General features: G+C 41.0%; 1 protein-coding gene across 2 annotated transcripts in view; it reads right to left on the bottom strand.

Moving 5' to 3' along the window:
• Positions 1 to 621: 621 nt before the first annotated feature.
• Positions 622 to 15,090, bottom strand: part of SENP5 (SUMO specific peptidase 5) — a 55,512-nt gene continuing 41,043 nt past the window's right edge. The window contains exons 7-10 of one of the 2 annotated variants that reach the window (XM_032171958.2): positions 10,966 to 11,103; positions 6,276 to 6,359; positions 4,472 to 4,522; positions 622 to 3,299 (exon numbers count right to left, since the gene is read on the bottom strand). In XM_032171958.2, coding sequence (XP_032027849.1) covers positions 3,189 to 3,299; positions 4,472 to 4,522; positions 6,276 to 6,359; positions 10,966 to 11,103 — 384 coding nt within the window. In that variant the 3' untranslated portion in view covers positions 622 to 3,188. The remainder of the gene's footprint in view (positions 3,300 to 4,471; positions 4,523 to 6,275; positions 6,360 to 10,965; positions 11,104 to 15,090) is intronic. The other variant, XM_032171959.2, reaches the window with a different exon arrangement.

The following is a 15,090-nucleotide window of genomic DNA, read 5'->3' as shown; positions in this document are numbered from 1 at the left end:
AGAGGCTAACTGAAAGTTGATTAGGATTCTTGAGAGAACGTAACTAAAAGGTGAATCAAATCTATATTCACTGCTATAGATTTAATAAAAGGAAAGACCACTGTAAAGAGGCAAGTACAACCTGATGCGTTTGCTGAGGAGAGGACTGGGCAGCTTGTTGAAGGCTTGTCAAAAGTAGCGCTTGGTTAGCACAAGCCTTGCACTCAACCTCAAAAGCATAAGGTCTAGGCCGGGCGCGGTGGCTCATGCCCGTAATCCCAGCACTTTGTGAGGCAGAGGCGGGTGGATCACCTGAGGTCAGGAGTTCGAGACCAGCCTGACCAACATGGCGAAACCCTGTCTCTACTAAAAATACAAAAATTAGCTGGGTGTGGTGGCACACAGCTGTAGTCCCAGCTATTGGGGAGGCTGAGGCAGGAGAATCGCTTGAACCTTGGGAGGCAGAGGTTACAGTGAGGCGAGATCACATCACTGCACTCCAGCCTGGGCAACACAGCAAGACTCCATCTCAAAAAAATTTAAAAAGGCATAAGGTCTGCCTATCTCATGGGCACCCAAACAGTTCAGTGCCAAACTAGTACCAGTAAAGCCATGCCTGCCTCTTTCACCAACAGTCCAGAGTATATTTCAAAAATATCTTTATTAACCAAGTAAGCAATTACTGCAAACATCAGGACAAAGGACATTCTAATCTAGGACTTGAGTTAAATAGAGGTTTACACCTAGTTACAAGAAGAGAGGGAAAGCAATTACATGTGCTGAAACTAAGTTTCATCAATGACAAATATTTTAAAATGACTTTTAAAATACTTAACATTGGCCAGGCACGGTGGCTCACGCCTGTAATCCCAGCACTTTGGGAGGCCCCGGTGGGCAGATCACTTGAGGTCAGGAGTTCAAGACCAGCCTGGCCAACATGGTGAAACCCCATCTCTACTAAAAATACAAAAATTAGCCAGGCATGGTGGCACACACCTGTAATCCCAGCTACTTGGGAGGCTGAGGCAGGAGAATCGCTTGAACCTGGGAGGTGGAGGTTGCAGTGAGGCGAGATCGCGCCATTGCGCTCCAGCCTGGGGGACAGTGAGACTCTGACCCAAAAAAGAACCAAAAAAAACCTCAACATTTAGTCTAAGCCACACTGGGCAGCACACCTCAAGGTGCCCTATTAAGCATGAGACTGGAAGTGAAAGTCACTGGATTTGGGCAGCTCTCACTCTGGGCGTTGATTTTCTTCCAAGAACAATTCTGTCTCTTCTGCATGCCAGGTTCTGTCATTGAGGAACTGAAATACTTCCTCACTCTGAAGTACAAGATATTTTGAATCGACAGCCCAGTGACTGGCTACTTTGGTATACCGCACCCCCACCAAAACAAAAAAAAAATCAGAGGCAAATTTCTGGCATGTTTTGAAAAATCTAATGTTTGCATAATTATGTTTGAAAAACTCATGATGAGATCTTCCTTACCCTAAACTGTCATTTTTTCCTAACGCTGACAGAACCCCACCTATAGCAGCATGAAGTGCCTCTACTCTCAGTCTTTTTAACGACTTGAAACACAGTAAGAAACACTGACCCGGTTTGACATTAAGGATTTTGAGTCTGGAGGACTCAGGAGAGGAAAGTGCTGGGGCTGCTTCCCAGTGTCACCACTGGTGTTGGGAACCCTGCATGTAAACACAGTCGGACTCGATCCTCAACTGCCGGCAGGCAGCCTTCTCAGCCATACCTTAGGGCCAAATGAAACTAAACATTTTGGCTTTTTCAACACTCCAAACCTACACAGGCATAAACTCGAGAATCTTCTGCCATTTACTTGGTGTTTTTCTATTCAAACTTCTGAGTTTCTCATACGTACATTGGTTGGTTTTCCTCCCGATTCAGAAAGGGTAATTGGGTAGGTTTAACATACAACTTTCCAATATGTCACGAAAGGCTGGATTAAAGATGTAAGATGCGTGACACTAATCCTAATGCAGCTAAGTGTATGGACAAGGGCCACTTGGGCCTTTCTTCAGAAGATGAGGTTCAATAGAAGGAGAAAAACAACTGTGCTAGTGTCAGCACTGGTCATGCAGAAGCAGATGTGCCCTGCATGTTACTGAGGTCACTAAAGGGACAGGAGAAAGAACCTGACACGGTTGCTGCGCTCCCATGGGACTAAGTTGTCTCTATTACCTTCCTGCTTCTCTCCAGCCACCTGCAAAACATCTAAAGTCAGTCAGCCTTCAGTTTTGAATGTTTAAATTTCAGATACCCTTGAAATAGAAATGCATTTGGTAAACCTTAACTTCTTCCAATTGGGAGGCAACACAGGGAAATGACAACTTAAAAATTACTCTGAGAACAGCTGCATTCTCATTTGTTTGACCACTAGTTTGATGGATGTTAATATTTTTTTAACAGGTTGAAAACAAACATTCAGGGAATTCAATATCTCAGCAAAAGCCTTTATGAGATGTACGCCACGAATAATTCTTAAAACTACGATTGAAATCTGTCATTGTTACTGGCCTCCAAGGTTGCTTTTTCTCACACCTTACTCTTCCCAAAGCAGCCACTGTGCTTACAAGTGTTGCCTCCAGAAACAGAAGACACCAGTCAGTTTACGACCACTTCCATCTCACCCTTCAAAAGGAATGGACTGCATTCTCTAAGACTCACTTGGAGAAGGAAGTTGGTGAAAGTTGCCGCTGGTAAAGTAAAACAGGACTGGATTTGTCAAAACCACCCCCAGCTACCCTTAATGCCCCAGGGAACACTTACTATTCTCAGAGTTATGTTGTATCAAAAACATCTTGCATTTTTAGGTTCTGGGAGTAAATCTGAAACCTGTATTCAGTTCACGTCTAACTAAGTTTCAAAAGCTGCACCAAATCTACTAAGCTTTTTTTTTTTAATACTCTTCACTGCATGCTCTGTCTATATGCATGCGTTTGAATAATAAATATTAAATATGGGGGACGCACAGAACCATAAATCAAAAATGAAACCAAACTGAATATTAAACAATAGTACATGGTAGCTGGAGAAATGAATAAGGGCAAAAAATAAATTTGAGGTAACAATAGTGGCCCAACACCACTGATCTGAAATATCTGTAAAAATTCAACTAAGTGTTTGGAGATTCAAGTAACAAACCATCTGCTCCAACTCGGTCAGACTTCCCAGAGTCCCTGCTGAGTTTCAGTCCATGAGCCGGCACTCACATAGCTCCTTGTAAATCCTCTTCCGCACTCGGGGCATGTCTTCTTGTGAAAACTGGAAAGGCTGCTCTAAGGCGAGGCACTTGCAGTACTGCAAAAAAAAGGTCCCAGAAACACTTCAGTGGCACTTGGAGTTGTGGATCAGCCCGTTCTGTTTTACTAAATGCAGACCTAATGGTGTCTAAGGCAGAAGACCCCAACCTTTTGGCACCAGGGACTGGTTTCGTGTAAGGCAATTTTTCCACAGACTTGGGGGAGAGGGGGTTGGTTTCAGGATGAATTATCAGGCATTAGTTAGATTCTCATAAGGGGTGAGCAACCTAGATCCCTCGCATCTGCAGTTCACAACAGGGTTCATGTTCCTGTGAGAACCTAATGTGAACGGTATCTGTCCGTGGCCCAGGGGTTTGGGACCCCAATCTAAGGCAGCATTTTCATGTCTGTTTAAACTACTGTAAAAATACACTGTTTTAAGCATTTACCCAAATTATAGGTGACTGACCAAGCTAGTGCATGGCTTGGGATCTCCTCTCCCTTATGGGTGACTGACCAAGCTAGTGCATGGCTTGGGATCTCCTCTCCCTCCTGACCCAATACTGTGAAAAGCAGCAACTGATGAAAAGGCCTCAATTCCTCCCAAAGTGCAACCTGCTGCGAGTGCAGCTAGACACATCATGGCCCTTAATGGGAACTTGAATTTGTTTATAAAAGCCCAAACATGCATGAGGTATACAAAGGAACCTGTCTTCCAAGATCTTTGCAGATGTCTAAATTCATGCATCATATTCTGTAATTTTCTTCATAAATATATGTATAACTGAATTTTTTCCATAGCCCTTTTCAATCTCTAAGGAGATCTACAGCACGAGATGGCAGTTTTTCAATGTGGACCTTATTTAAAATCTAATCACTGTGTCAAAGACCTGCAGATTGCTTGCCAATGGTTTTTTTTTTTAATTCTGCAAATGCCAATGGTTATGATATGGACAAATTCAAGTCAGTCTCCAATGTGGCTTACTAATAACCTCCAATGAGACATGGATGATACCCACAGTTCACTCTTGATCCCTGGAAGGTGGTTCTTCCTAATGATAACATCTGAAAATGCAGAAACTACTGCTCCTCAGCAATAAAGGGGAGAGAAAGTACTCCGCTGCTTGTACCTAGCATCATATACACATACAGGAACTGCCATCTCTCCCCTCTCAACCCAACAAACTCAATTCACACATTGTAAATTCCGAAAAAGCAGTATTTCTTTACCTGGAGCACAAAGACTCCACAGTCACTGTCATTTTTCTGTTGTGGAATACACTGAAGGGAAAAACAAAATAGTCATTAAAATAAGATCAATTACTTCTCTTCAGATAAGAAAAACTCCTTTACGGAAAAATGCGCAAAAGATAGGAAACTTTTCTCTCTCCAGGACAGCTGGTATATCTGATATCTCAAGCAACTAATTTTATGGAGGCACCTGGCCACATAAAAAGAGCTATCAGGTGGCAACCCCAATTTATAGAACAATGTTTTACCTAAATATGAGAAATGGGAAATCAAATGTAAAAACCTATTTTAAAACATGCATTTGGATACTGAGCTCTGCTATCAATTCACTGACAGTGGAGTCAAAATGGAATTGTAGCTGGGAGAACAAAGGCCCGGGCTCTGGATGCTAGGATGGTGACAACTCCGCTGAGCAGTCTTCACTTTTGATCTCACATCACACGACCCTGTCCTATTCTTTGAAAGAAATCGTGAAGGTAAACAGTATGGTTTTTGTTTTGGGTTTTTCACGACAGGGTCTCACTCTGTCGCCCAGGCTGGAGTGCAGTGGCACAGTCTCAGTCTCCTGAGTTCAAGCAATCCTCCCACCTCAGCATCCCAAGTAGCTGGGACTATGCTGGCTAATTTTATTATTTGTAGAGATGAGGTCTCACCATGTTGCCCAGGCTGGTCTTGAATTCCTAGACTCAAGCAATCTGTGCACCTTTGCCTCCCAAAGTGCTGGGATTACAGGTGTGAGCCACTGTGCCCGGCCAACAGTATGTTTTTAAAAGAACTGGTTACTGTATTCTGCCCAAAGCGGTAATACAGAAGATCTGACTAAATTTAGAATACCTAGATTTTTTAGTTGGGTAAAATTCAGGAAATTTACTAGTTCTGGTTTGAACTGGTATACTAGGTTATTCAAAACACAAAACTTAAGCTTAATTTTAAAATTTAGCATTTGGTTCAGTTCATGGGCGAACTAATAAATCTTGTCTCTTTGGGTTTGGGTTAAAGGTTTGTTTCAAGATCCTGCCTATAACATCGTGTCAACGATCCAGACAGACCTGCGTTCAAGGACCTGACTCTGTATCAATAGATTTGATGTCCTTTGGGGAAAATCACACCTGGGCTTCAGTTTTCTCATTTGAAAAATAAAGACGATGCTTATCCCTAAATGACCTGCCTACCTCACAGGTTATAAGGATCAAATGAGATCTAATACACAAAAACACTGGAAACAACACAGCCCGCTATCAGTGGAAGACACTGGTATTTACGACAGGAATGAGCGGCTGTGCCTGGGCACTCTGCCCCACAGTTTGAATGTCATGGGCCAAGCATGGTGCTGCATCCAGACAGTGGTGGGACTAAAGCACCTGGGCTACTATCTTCCCCACATGCCTGGCAAGTAGCCCAATGCACTTTCTCCCCCTCAGTGGATCCAAACAGTCATTTCAGCATTTCTCTGGGTCTATATGGGTCATCTGGAAATAAGAGCCATGATGCAAGAGGCAAGTGCCACCCAAAAAAGGTTTTTTTCTTCCCCAGAAGACCAAACACATCATTAGCAACTTCCTCAGGGAGGAAATGACTGAAGTGATTTGCTCCCGGGAAGCACTGGGCAACTGAGCAGCGATGATGAATACTAAACTGAAGTTTATTCTCAGCTGCCTCCCTGGAGCCTCCAGGCTCTCCTTGGTATCTCTGTCACTAGTCTTCAAATGCTCTTAAAGGCACCCACCCTTAGATAATTCCATCCCCTGGACATGCCTGGGTTTCATTGTTATCACATACTTACCTTCGTAACAGCAGTCTGCCAACCCTGAAGAAATTCAGGTCTATTTTTTTCTCTGGCTTCAGTCAGCAAATACTTTCTTATATTCTGGTTAAAAAGAAACCACAACACAGATGCTGTGTTCCATCAGTTGGTGAAAAATGGAACATGCCCATAGCAGACAGAAGGAAAGGAGGAGGCTGTGGCCCCATAACTGGGCAGAGTATGCATTAAGAAGCTGGAACAATTTTTTTTTTTTTTTTTTTTTAAGAGAGAGGATCTTGCTCTGTCACCCAGGCTGGAGTACAATGGCGTGATCACAGCTCACTGCAGCCTTGAACTCCTAGGCTCCAGAGATCCTCCTACCTCAGCCTTCCAAGTAGCTGGGACTATAGGTGTACACCACTGCTCCCGGCTAAAGCTGGAACTTTATTTCAGACTCTTCATTTCATATTGTTAAGGGGGAGTCAGACCTTCTGTATTCAAGGTATGCATCAAGACTGTAGACGCTGGCATTTTTTTAATCAGAACATTTTATGAGATGGTTAGCCAGCCCTTCCCAGCAGTGGTCAGCTTGCTGCATTTGAAACTTACATACTGGCAAGTCAAAAAGAAAGTCTTTATCATTGCCAATGCTCAACAGAGGAAAGGAACCCATGGCAGACATCATTAATAACTAAAACTAGATGAAAAGCATTCCAGCCTTAGATATTCTGATACACTCCTTATTTTTGAGGGCTGCAGAAAAGGTTAACATTCAGCTTCTGGAAAGTTATACTAAAATTCACTCTGAATACTAAATATGGTCAAGTCCACTGTTGAAATATCTACCAAGATGAAGCCTGCTGGAGTTTCAAAATGTCCCCAGTGCTCTCAACCTCTGTGCGTCTCTCTCCACATCAAGAGTGAGGTCAGAGGTTATGTGAATAACCCACCCCACCCCACCGCCCAACAAAAGTGGACCAGGGCCAGACGTGGTGGCTCACGCCTGTAATCCCAGCACTTTGGGTGGCTGAGGCAGGTGGATCACATGAGGTGAGGTCAGGAGTTCAAGACCAGCTTGACCAACATGGTGAAACCCCATTTCTACTAAAAATACAAAAATTAGCCAGGCATGGTGGTGCACACCTGTAATCCCAGCTACTCCAGAGGCTGAGACACGAGAATCACTTGAACCCAGGAGGCAGAGGTTGCCATGAGCCAAGACTGGGCCACTGAACTCCAACCTGGGGGACAGAGTGAGACTCTGACTCAAAAAAACAAAAAGGTGGACTGGAAGCCACCTCTTCAGAAGAAAAAACATGACGAAAGCAAATAATTATCTAACAAAGTATGACAGCATATTGCACTGCTCCCTCTAAAGAAGTAACTTCAAGTCCTCAGAATAAGCAGTATATATAAATTCTTTTTTTTCTGAGACGGAGTCTTGCTCTGTTACCCAGGCTAGAGTGTAGTGGTGCGATCTCAGCTCACTGCAACCTCCACCTCCCAGGTTCAAGCCATTCTCCTGCCTCAGCCTCCTGAGTACCTGGGACTACAGGCGTGCACCACCATGCCTAGCTAATTTTTGTATTTTTAATAGAGACGGGGTTTCACCATGTTGGCCAGGATGGTCTCTATCTCTTGACCTTCTGATCTGCCCGTCTCAGCCTCCCAAAATGCTGGGATTACAGGCGTGAGCCACCCTGCCCAGCCAGTATATGTAAATTCTTAAGTAAAATACAGGCAAAAAAGATTTGTCCTTAAAAATGGTCACCAATGCTCAAAATGTACTGAGCATCTCTAATGGTTCAAGTGCTAGGGACACTAGTGAATAAAGCTCTTGTAGTCTCTGCTGCCATGGAATCTACACATTTATGTGGTGACTGTTTAAAACACTTTTCGTCAATTCTTTGGAAATACAGGCCCCTAACTTAGTTAAGAGCCACTTCTACAACCCCTACATCCTCTTAAAACAAAAAACAGCTTGACCCCACCCGGGCAGATGACTGAACTATATTTGGCTCTAAATGACTTCTAGCTATCACCTAAAAGGAGTCTGTTCTTAGGGTCTTTTTGCAAATGTGCAAAATTATTAGGCCAATTGTAATTTTGCTGAAAAGGTAAGAACTCTGCAGGAGGGCTTGGGCAAAAATTCAGAAGATGAATTTTTATTACTGTGCAGAACCAGGCCCTAATGATTCAGAATCGACTTAAACCCAACTGCATGTTTTACAAACAAAATCCTGTTTAACCGTCATTCACTCCATGAAGGCGAACGTCTCTCTGGCCCCTACCTGACTCCCTAGCATCAGTGCCTGGCACAAAGCAAGAGGCACAGTAAATAGTTCCTACATGAAACAATTTTCCCAACACCTCTGCTCTCCTCTGCCTGTCAGAATCTGATTTTTTTTTTTTTTGAGACGGAGTCTCGCTCTGTCGCCCAGGCTGGAGTGCAGTGGCGCAATCTCGGCTCACTGCAAGCTCCGCCTCCCGGGTTCATGCCATTCTCCTGCCTCAGCCTCTCTGAGTAACTGGGACTACAGGCGCCCGCCACCACGCCTGGCTAATTTTTTTGTATTTTTAGTAGACACGGGGTTTCACCGTGGTCTCGATCTCCTGACCTCGTGATCCGCCCACCTCGGCCTCCCAAAGTGCTGGGATTACAAGCGTGAGCCACCGCGCCAGGCCCAGAATCTGATTCTTAAAGGCACTGATATGGCTGCACTTTTGGTTATACCTTTGCAGGTTTGTCTAGTAAAGAGACAATACAGACAGGCTCTGGCAGGTATGGGAATATGTTGGTTGAGAGAAAGGCAAGGAATTAGGGGAAGAGAACTGGAAAAGACGCTCACATCTGGTATTGTGAGAACTCGGGGCCCAGGAGGCTTCTCGTTTTTGGGGTATTTTTTTCCTGGATTTCTTGGAAATGAAAATATGGATTCTGAAAACTTGATTTTCCTCATAGTTTGCATTATACTTAATTTTTAAATTAAATGTTAATTAAACAAATAATACAATATTCTCCTTGTAAAAAAAAAAAAATCCCAAAATAAGGCCAAAATATTCTCCTTGTAATTAAAATATCCTAAATAAGGCCAAATCCCCTTTAACTATTAGTCCTGCTTTTCTACACTTACCCAAAGGTAATAATCATTGATATAAAAAATGGTAAGATCCCATCTTTTTACTTACAAATACGTATGTATATATGTGTCTACACATACACCTGCATGTATTTGTATATATACACATACACATATTTTTTTTCTATAAATGTACTATACCGTATCATTCCACAATTGGCGTTTTAAAGCTCTATGCCTTGGACATCTTTCCATTTGAGGACTTGAAGGTCTACTATATTCAATTTAACTGCTATGGTCAGTTTAATAGTATGGATATACTGTACCATAGTGTATTTAGCTATTCTCTTGCTAGATCTAAATTTGGGTTGTTTTATTTTGCACTATTATAAATAATGCTGCCATGAACATCCTAACACATGCCCAACCTTGTGTGCATATACAAGCATTTTTATGGAGTAGATACCAAGAAATGGAACTGATATGCAACAGAATTTGTATCTTTTTAATTTACAAAGCACTTAGAACTGATGAGAACTGCAACTATCCCCAAGCGGCTGTATCAATTTATACACTCCACCAGAAAATATGAGAATGCCTATTTCCTTACACTCACATAGACACTTGAATAGCATCACTTTTTCTAACATAATGGGCAAAAAATGTAACTGATGTAGTTTTCATCTGCATTTCTTTTATTTCTGGTGGTGAGGCTGAACACCTCTCTATGTGTTTTAATGGTCATTTGCATTTTTCCTAAAATTTACTAAATTAGCCTTTGTCCATTTCTATTAGGTCCTTTTATCCTCCCCTTATTCATTTGTAGGAGTTTTCCATGTATTCTGGATAGTTATTTTCTGTTATTTACATCATACATATTTTCTCCAAGTCTGTTGCTTGTCCTTTAACTTTATGATATACAGAAGTTTTAAATTATGAGGTGGTTAAATTTATCCAATTATTCCTTATGTCTTTTCTTTGGTTCCAAGAAAGAAGTCCTTCCCCACTCTGTGAACATAACATTCTCCGTATTTTATTCAAATACTTTTACAGTTTTGTACAGATTTCTTTTAAGTACCTAAAGCTTTAGGAGTTTTCATCATAAAGAATTTCTACATTTCTTCCTAGGGCATATTCCTGGGTTATTTATGTTTTGTTTCTTTTATAAATGGAATCTTATTCCCAGTTACATTTTCTTACTGGTTCTTGATAGTGCAGGAAAATCCGGAAACCTACTCATTTTTCTTGATTTTGTATCCCACCATCTGTTTATTAGCTGAGCACTAATATTTTGTCAACTGATTCCGTTAGGTTATATTTTATTCTACAGGAGTTATTTTGCAGATACAAGCCAATTTTAGCTCTAAGATGATCAAAGAAAAACAATTTCTAACCACATTCAAGATGTAGTTTTAAGGGAAAAGCAGAGAAAATCCAAGTGGAGTATCTCAGAGGGGGATCTGGATCCTAGACAGATCCTCTCCTCAGCCAGATTCCTCTTCTAGTCCTTTTCTCAACTAACATTTTAGAGGATTTTCATGACATAAACTGTTCCTATATGGTTTTGACTGCTGCTGTTCTATTTAGAGCTAAGATGCTATTTGGCCAATTACAAAATAAATGAAAAAATAGGCAGTATATCAACTTACCTCTACACAAAACTTAAAATGAATGCCTTGGGAATCATAAAATGAAATAATTCGATTAGAGAGTGTCACAGTAATGAGAGACCAGTGGACTTCCAGGTGAATAGGAATCAACAGAAGGCTCTTTTTAAACAAATCCACCTGATCAAGAAAAGAGAAAGAAATGCAGCCATCACCACAGGCTATCCAAACCACCAAAAAACAGCAGCTTCCATATGCTGACCTTTGACCTGCACAAGGGCAAAAAAGTAGGAAGCAATGAACCAGAATTTGAACCCAGATCTTACTCTAAGCCCATGCTTGTAACTATTAAGCTATAATACACAACAATAATACAGAAATAAAGATATACACAGTACAGTTTTCCAGTTAATCTACTAAACCTGTGTGTCAAGTGCCTGATATGACTTGGCTCCTTGTTTACCTCATTTTCTCATATAAATATTTAACCTGGATTCAACTCTTGTTTAGAAAGGAATCTGGTATTAGAAAATGGTATAAGGGTCCAGGCACGGTGGCTCACACCTGTAATCCCAGTACATTGGGAGGCTGAGGCGGAAGGACTGCTTGAGCCCAGGAGTCTGAGACCAGCCTGGGCAACATAATGAGACTCTGTCTCTACAAAAAATAAAAAATCAGGCAGGGCTCAGTGGCTCACGCCTGTAATACCAGCACTTTGAGAACCAACGCAGGCAGATGGTTTGAGCTCAAGAGTTCGAGACCAGCCTGGGTGACATGGCAAAACCCTGTATCTACAAAAAAACACAAAAACTAATCGGGCATGGTGGTGTGCACCGGTAGTCGCAGTTACTTGGTAGGCTGAGGTTCAAAGGATGGCTTGAGCCTGGGAGGCGGAGGTTGCACTGAGCAGAGATTGCGCCACTGCACTCCAGCTTGGGTGACACAACCAGATCTTGTCTCAAGAAAAATAAATAAATAAAAAATCAGCCAGGTGTGGTGGTGCACGCCTGAAGTCCCAGCTACTTGGGAGGCTGAAGCAGCAGGATCACTTGAGCCCAGGAGGTCGAGGCTGCAGTGAGCCATGATCACACCTCTGCATTCCAGCCTGGGCGACAGAGTGAGACCCTGAAACTGCATCTACAGAAATGGTGTAAGCAGCAGTTAAGATCATGGGCTCCGAAGCAAGTCTGCTCAAGTTAGACTCATTCGACAGACATGGTGTAAGCAGCAGTAGAGATCATGGGCTCCAAAGCAAGTCTGCTCAAGTTCAAATTGTGGCTCTTCCACGTATTGGTCACATGACTTTGGTAATTTCCTTAGCTTCTTTGCACCTTTATTTCCTCAACTAATAAAATGCACAGAAAATAGTACCTACCTTATGAAGTTTTTAAGAGTAATAAAAGAATATGTGTAAAATGCATAAAACTCTGTTTAGCACATTATAAGTAGCCAAATATCTTAGTTATTATTATGATTACTTGCTTGGGTCTCTCAAATGTCAAAATTGAGAAAAACGTCCTTGATAATACTTTATGCATCCTTTACAATCCTAACACATCGTTTATATCGTAATATATATCCCTTTACAATCTAGAAATGCTTGCTATTCCACTCAAAATTCCAGTTGTAGAGTGGGTGATAAAGTAGTACGTGCTCCACACACATTTGTAAAAGAGTGAATCAATTTCCCTTCTCAGGTATTTTTTTTAGCATAATTTGGTGATTATTTGGGTTAAAACATTTTAAACTACCCCATATTCTCTGAAACTAATTTCCCAAGATTTCCTTCTTGTTTTCTGATACTCAAATAGTGTCCTGCTCTAAATGAATCTTCTATAAGTCTTCATGACCTTGGAGCAAAATCACTTTAGCTTTTCAGTTTCTGCATCCATAAACCTGGGGGAGTGAGGTGGGCAGAAGGAAATAGTGAAAATAATAAACAATGTTCCTTTCCAGATTAAAAATTCTGAGTATCCATTTTTTTAATTCCGAGTATCTAAAACAAGGAATCATATTTAGAATACAGTAGTAAATAAAACCAGATTTATATTCTTCTCAAAAAGTAATGTTTTTTACATTGTAAAACAGATTTTTGTATAAAAATTAGAAAATACAGAAAAAGATACACTTCACCTATCTTTCCAAATCATTTTCTTCTTCTAACACATTAAGACATACATAGAGCTTTATACAGGCTGAGTATCCCTAACCCAAAAACCTGAAATCTTCCAAAATCTCGAACTTTTTGAGTGTTGACATGATGCCACAGATTGTCCACAGGAGTGGCTGAGGTAGTGACATTTTTGCTTTCTGATGGGTCAATGTACATTAACTGTTGCATATACAAAATTACTAAGAATATTGTAAATTACCTTTAGGCCATGCATCTAAGGTGTATATGAAACGTAAGTGAATTTTGTGTTTAGACTTTGGTTCCACCCCCAAAATATCTCATTCTATATATGCAAATATTACAAAATCTGAAAGAGTCCAAAGTCCAAAACACTTCTAGTCCCAAGCATTTTGGATAAGGGATATTTAACCTGTACACACAATTAAGAACAATGTGCATGACAGATTGTATCACTGACCCCAATTATTTGTTGCCCTCCCTGTGAGAAGATTATACAGACCTGCCCATTGCCATGTGACTTCTCTGCCCTCCCAAAGAGAGAAGTGTAGTCCTGTCATGTGATTTGCTTTAATCAAAAGGATGTAATAAGCAGAAGTGAAGTTATGTCATGATCAAATTGAAACTTTAAGAGCTACCATGTGAGACTGCCATGTCTCAGGAAAGGTGCTGCTCCTTCAGTTTGCGTCCCATTCGCAGAATAAAGAAGAAAAACCATAGGTTCATCTGCTTAGATGCAGGAAAAGCATTTGATGAAATTCAGTATTTACTTATGATTAAAAACTCTCAGGAAAATAGGAATAATAGGAAAGCCTACAGCTGACATCATACACAATAGTGAAAAACTGAATGCTTTCCAAGACTGAGAAGAAGGGAAAGATGTCCTCTCTCATTACTTCTATTCAACATTGTAGCAAGTCTTAGCCAGTGCAGTAAGGCAAGGAAAAAATGGCATACAGATTGCAAAGAATGAAATAAAACTGTCACTACTTATAAGTGTCTATGAAAATTTCACAGAATATCCAAAAAACTCCTAGAAGTAGTAAATGACTTTGGTAAGGTCAGAGGATACAAAGTCAAAATACAGAAATCAACTGTATTTCTACATACAAACAACTAGAAGATAATATTTTTTAAAATTCTGTTCATAGCCATTTCAGAAACATGAAATACTTAAGGATACATTTAACAAGAATGTATATATAAGATGTATACACTAAAAATTACAGATAATACTGAGAAAAAACAAATGCAAAGATATACCATGTTCATACACTGAAAGGCTTATTATTATTAGATGTCCATTCTCCCCAAACTAATGTATAAACACAATCCCAATCATTCCAGCATGCTTACTGAACAACAGAGTTTGACAAACTAATTTTAAAGTTTATATGAAAATGCAAAGGACTCAGAATTGCCAAAACAATCTGGAAAAAGAATAAAGCTGGCAGACTCACAGTGATTCTGAGACACACTATGAAGATACAGTAATATCGTGTAGTGTTAACATAAAAAACAGGCATCAGTGTAAGAGAACAGAAAATCCAGAAGTAGACCTACACATATGATCAGTTGACTTTCTATAATGGTGCCAAAGCAATTAAATTGGAAAAGAAAAGTATACTAAGAAAAAAAAAAATCTTGATCCCTCCGTCACTTTTTTTGTTTTGTTTTGTTTTGTTTGAGATGAAGTTTTGCTCTTGTTGCCCAGGCTACAGTGGAATGGCACAATCTCGGCTCACTGCAACCTCCGCCTCCTGGGTTCAAGTGACTTTCCTGCCTCAGCCTCCCAAGTAGCTGGTATTACAGGTATGCTCCACCACACCCAGCTAATTTTGTATTTTTAGTAGACACGGGGTTTCTCCATGTTGGTCAGGCTGGTCTTGAACACCTGACCTCATGTGATCAGCCCACCTCAGCCTCCCAAAGTGCTGGGATTACAGGCATGAGCCACCGCCCCTGGCTGGTCGTGTTTCTTTGTTGATTTTTGTTTGTTTGTTTTGAGATGGAGTCTCACTCTGTAGCCCAGGCTG

This window comes from Hylobates moloch, unplaced genomic scaffold (assembly GCF_009828535.3).
Source record: "Hylobates moloch isolate HMO894 unplaced genomic scaffold, HMol_V3 SCAFFOLD_13, whole genome shotgun sequence".
Classification (NCBI taxonomy): Eukaryota; Metazoa; Chordata; class Mammalia; order Primates; family Hylobatidae; genus Hylobates; species Hylobates moloch.
Note: the sequence above shows the minus strand (reverse complement) of the source record. Positions and strands in the feature narration are given on the sequence as shown.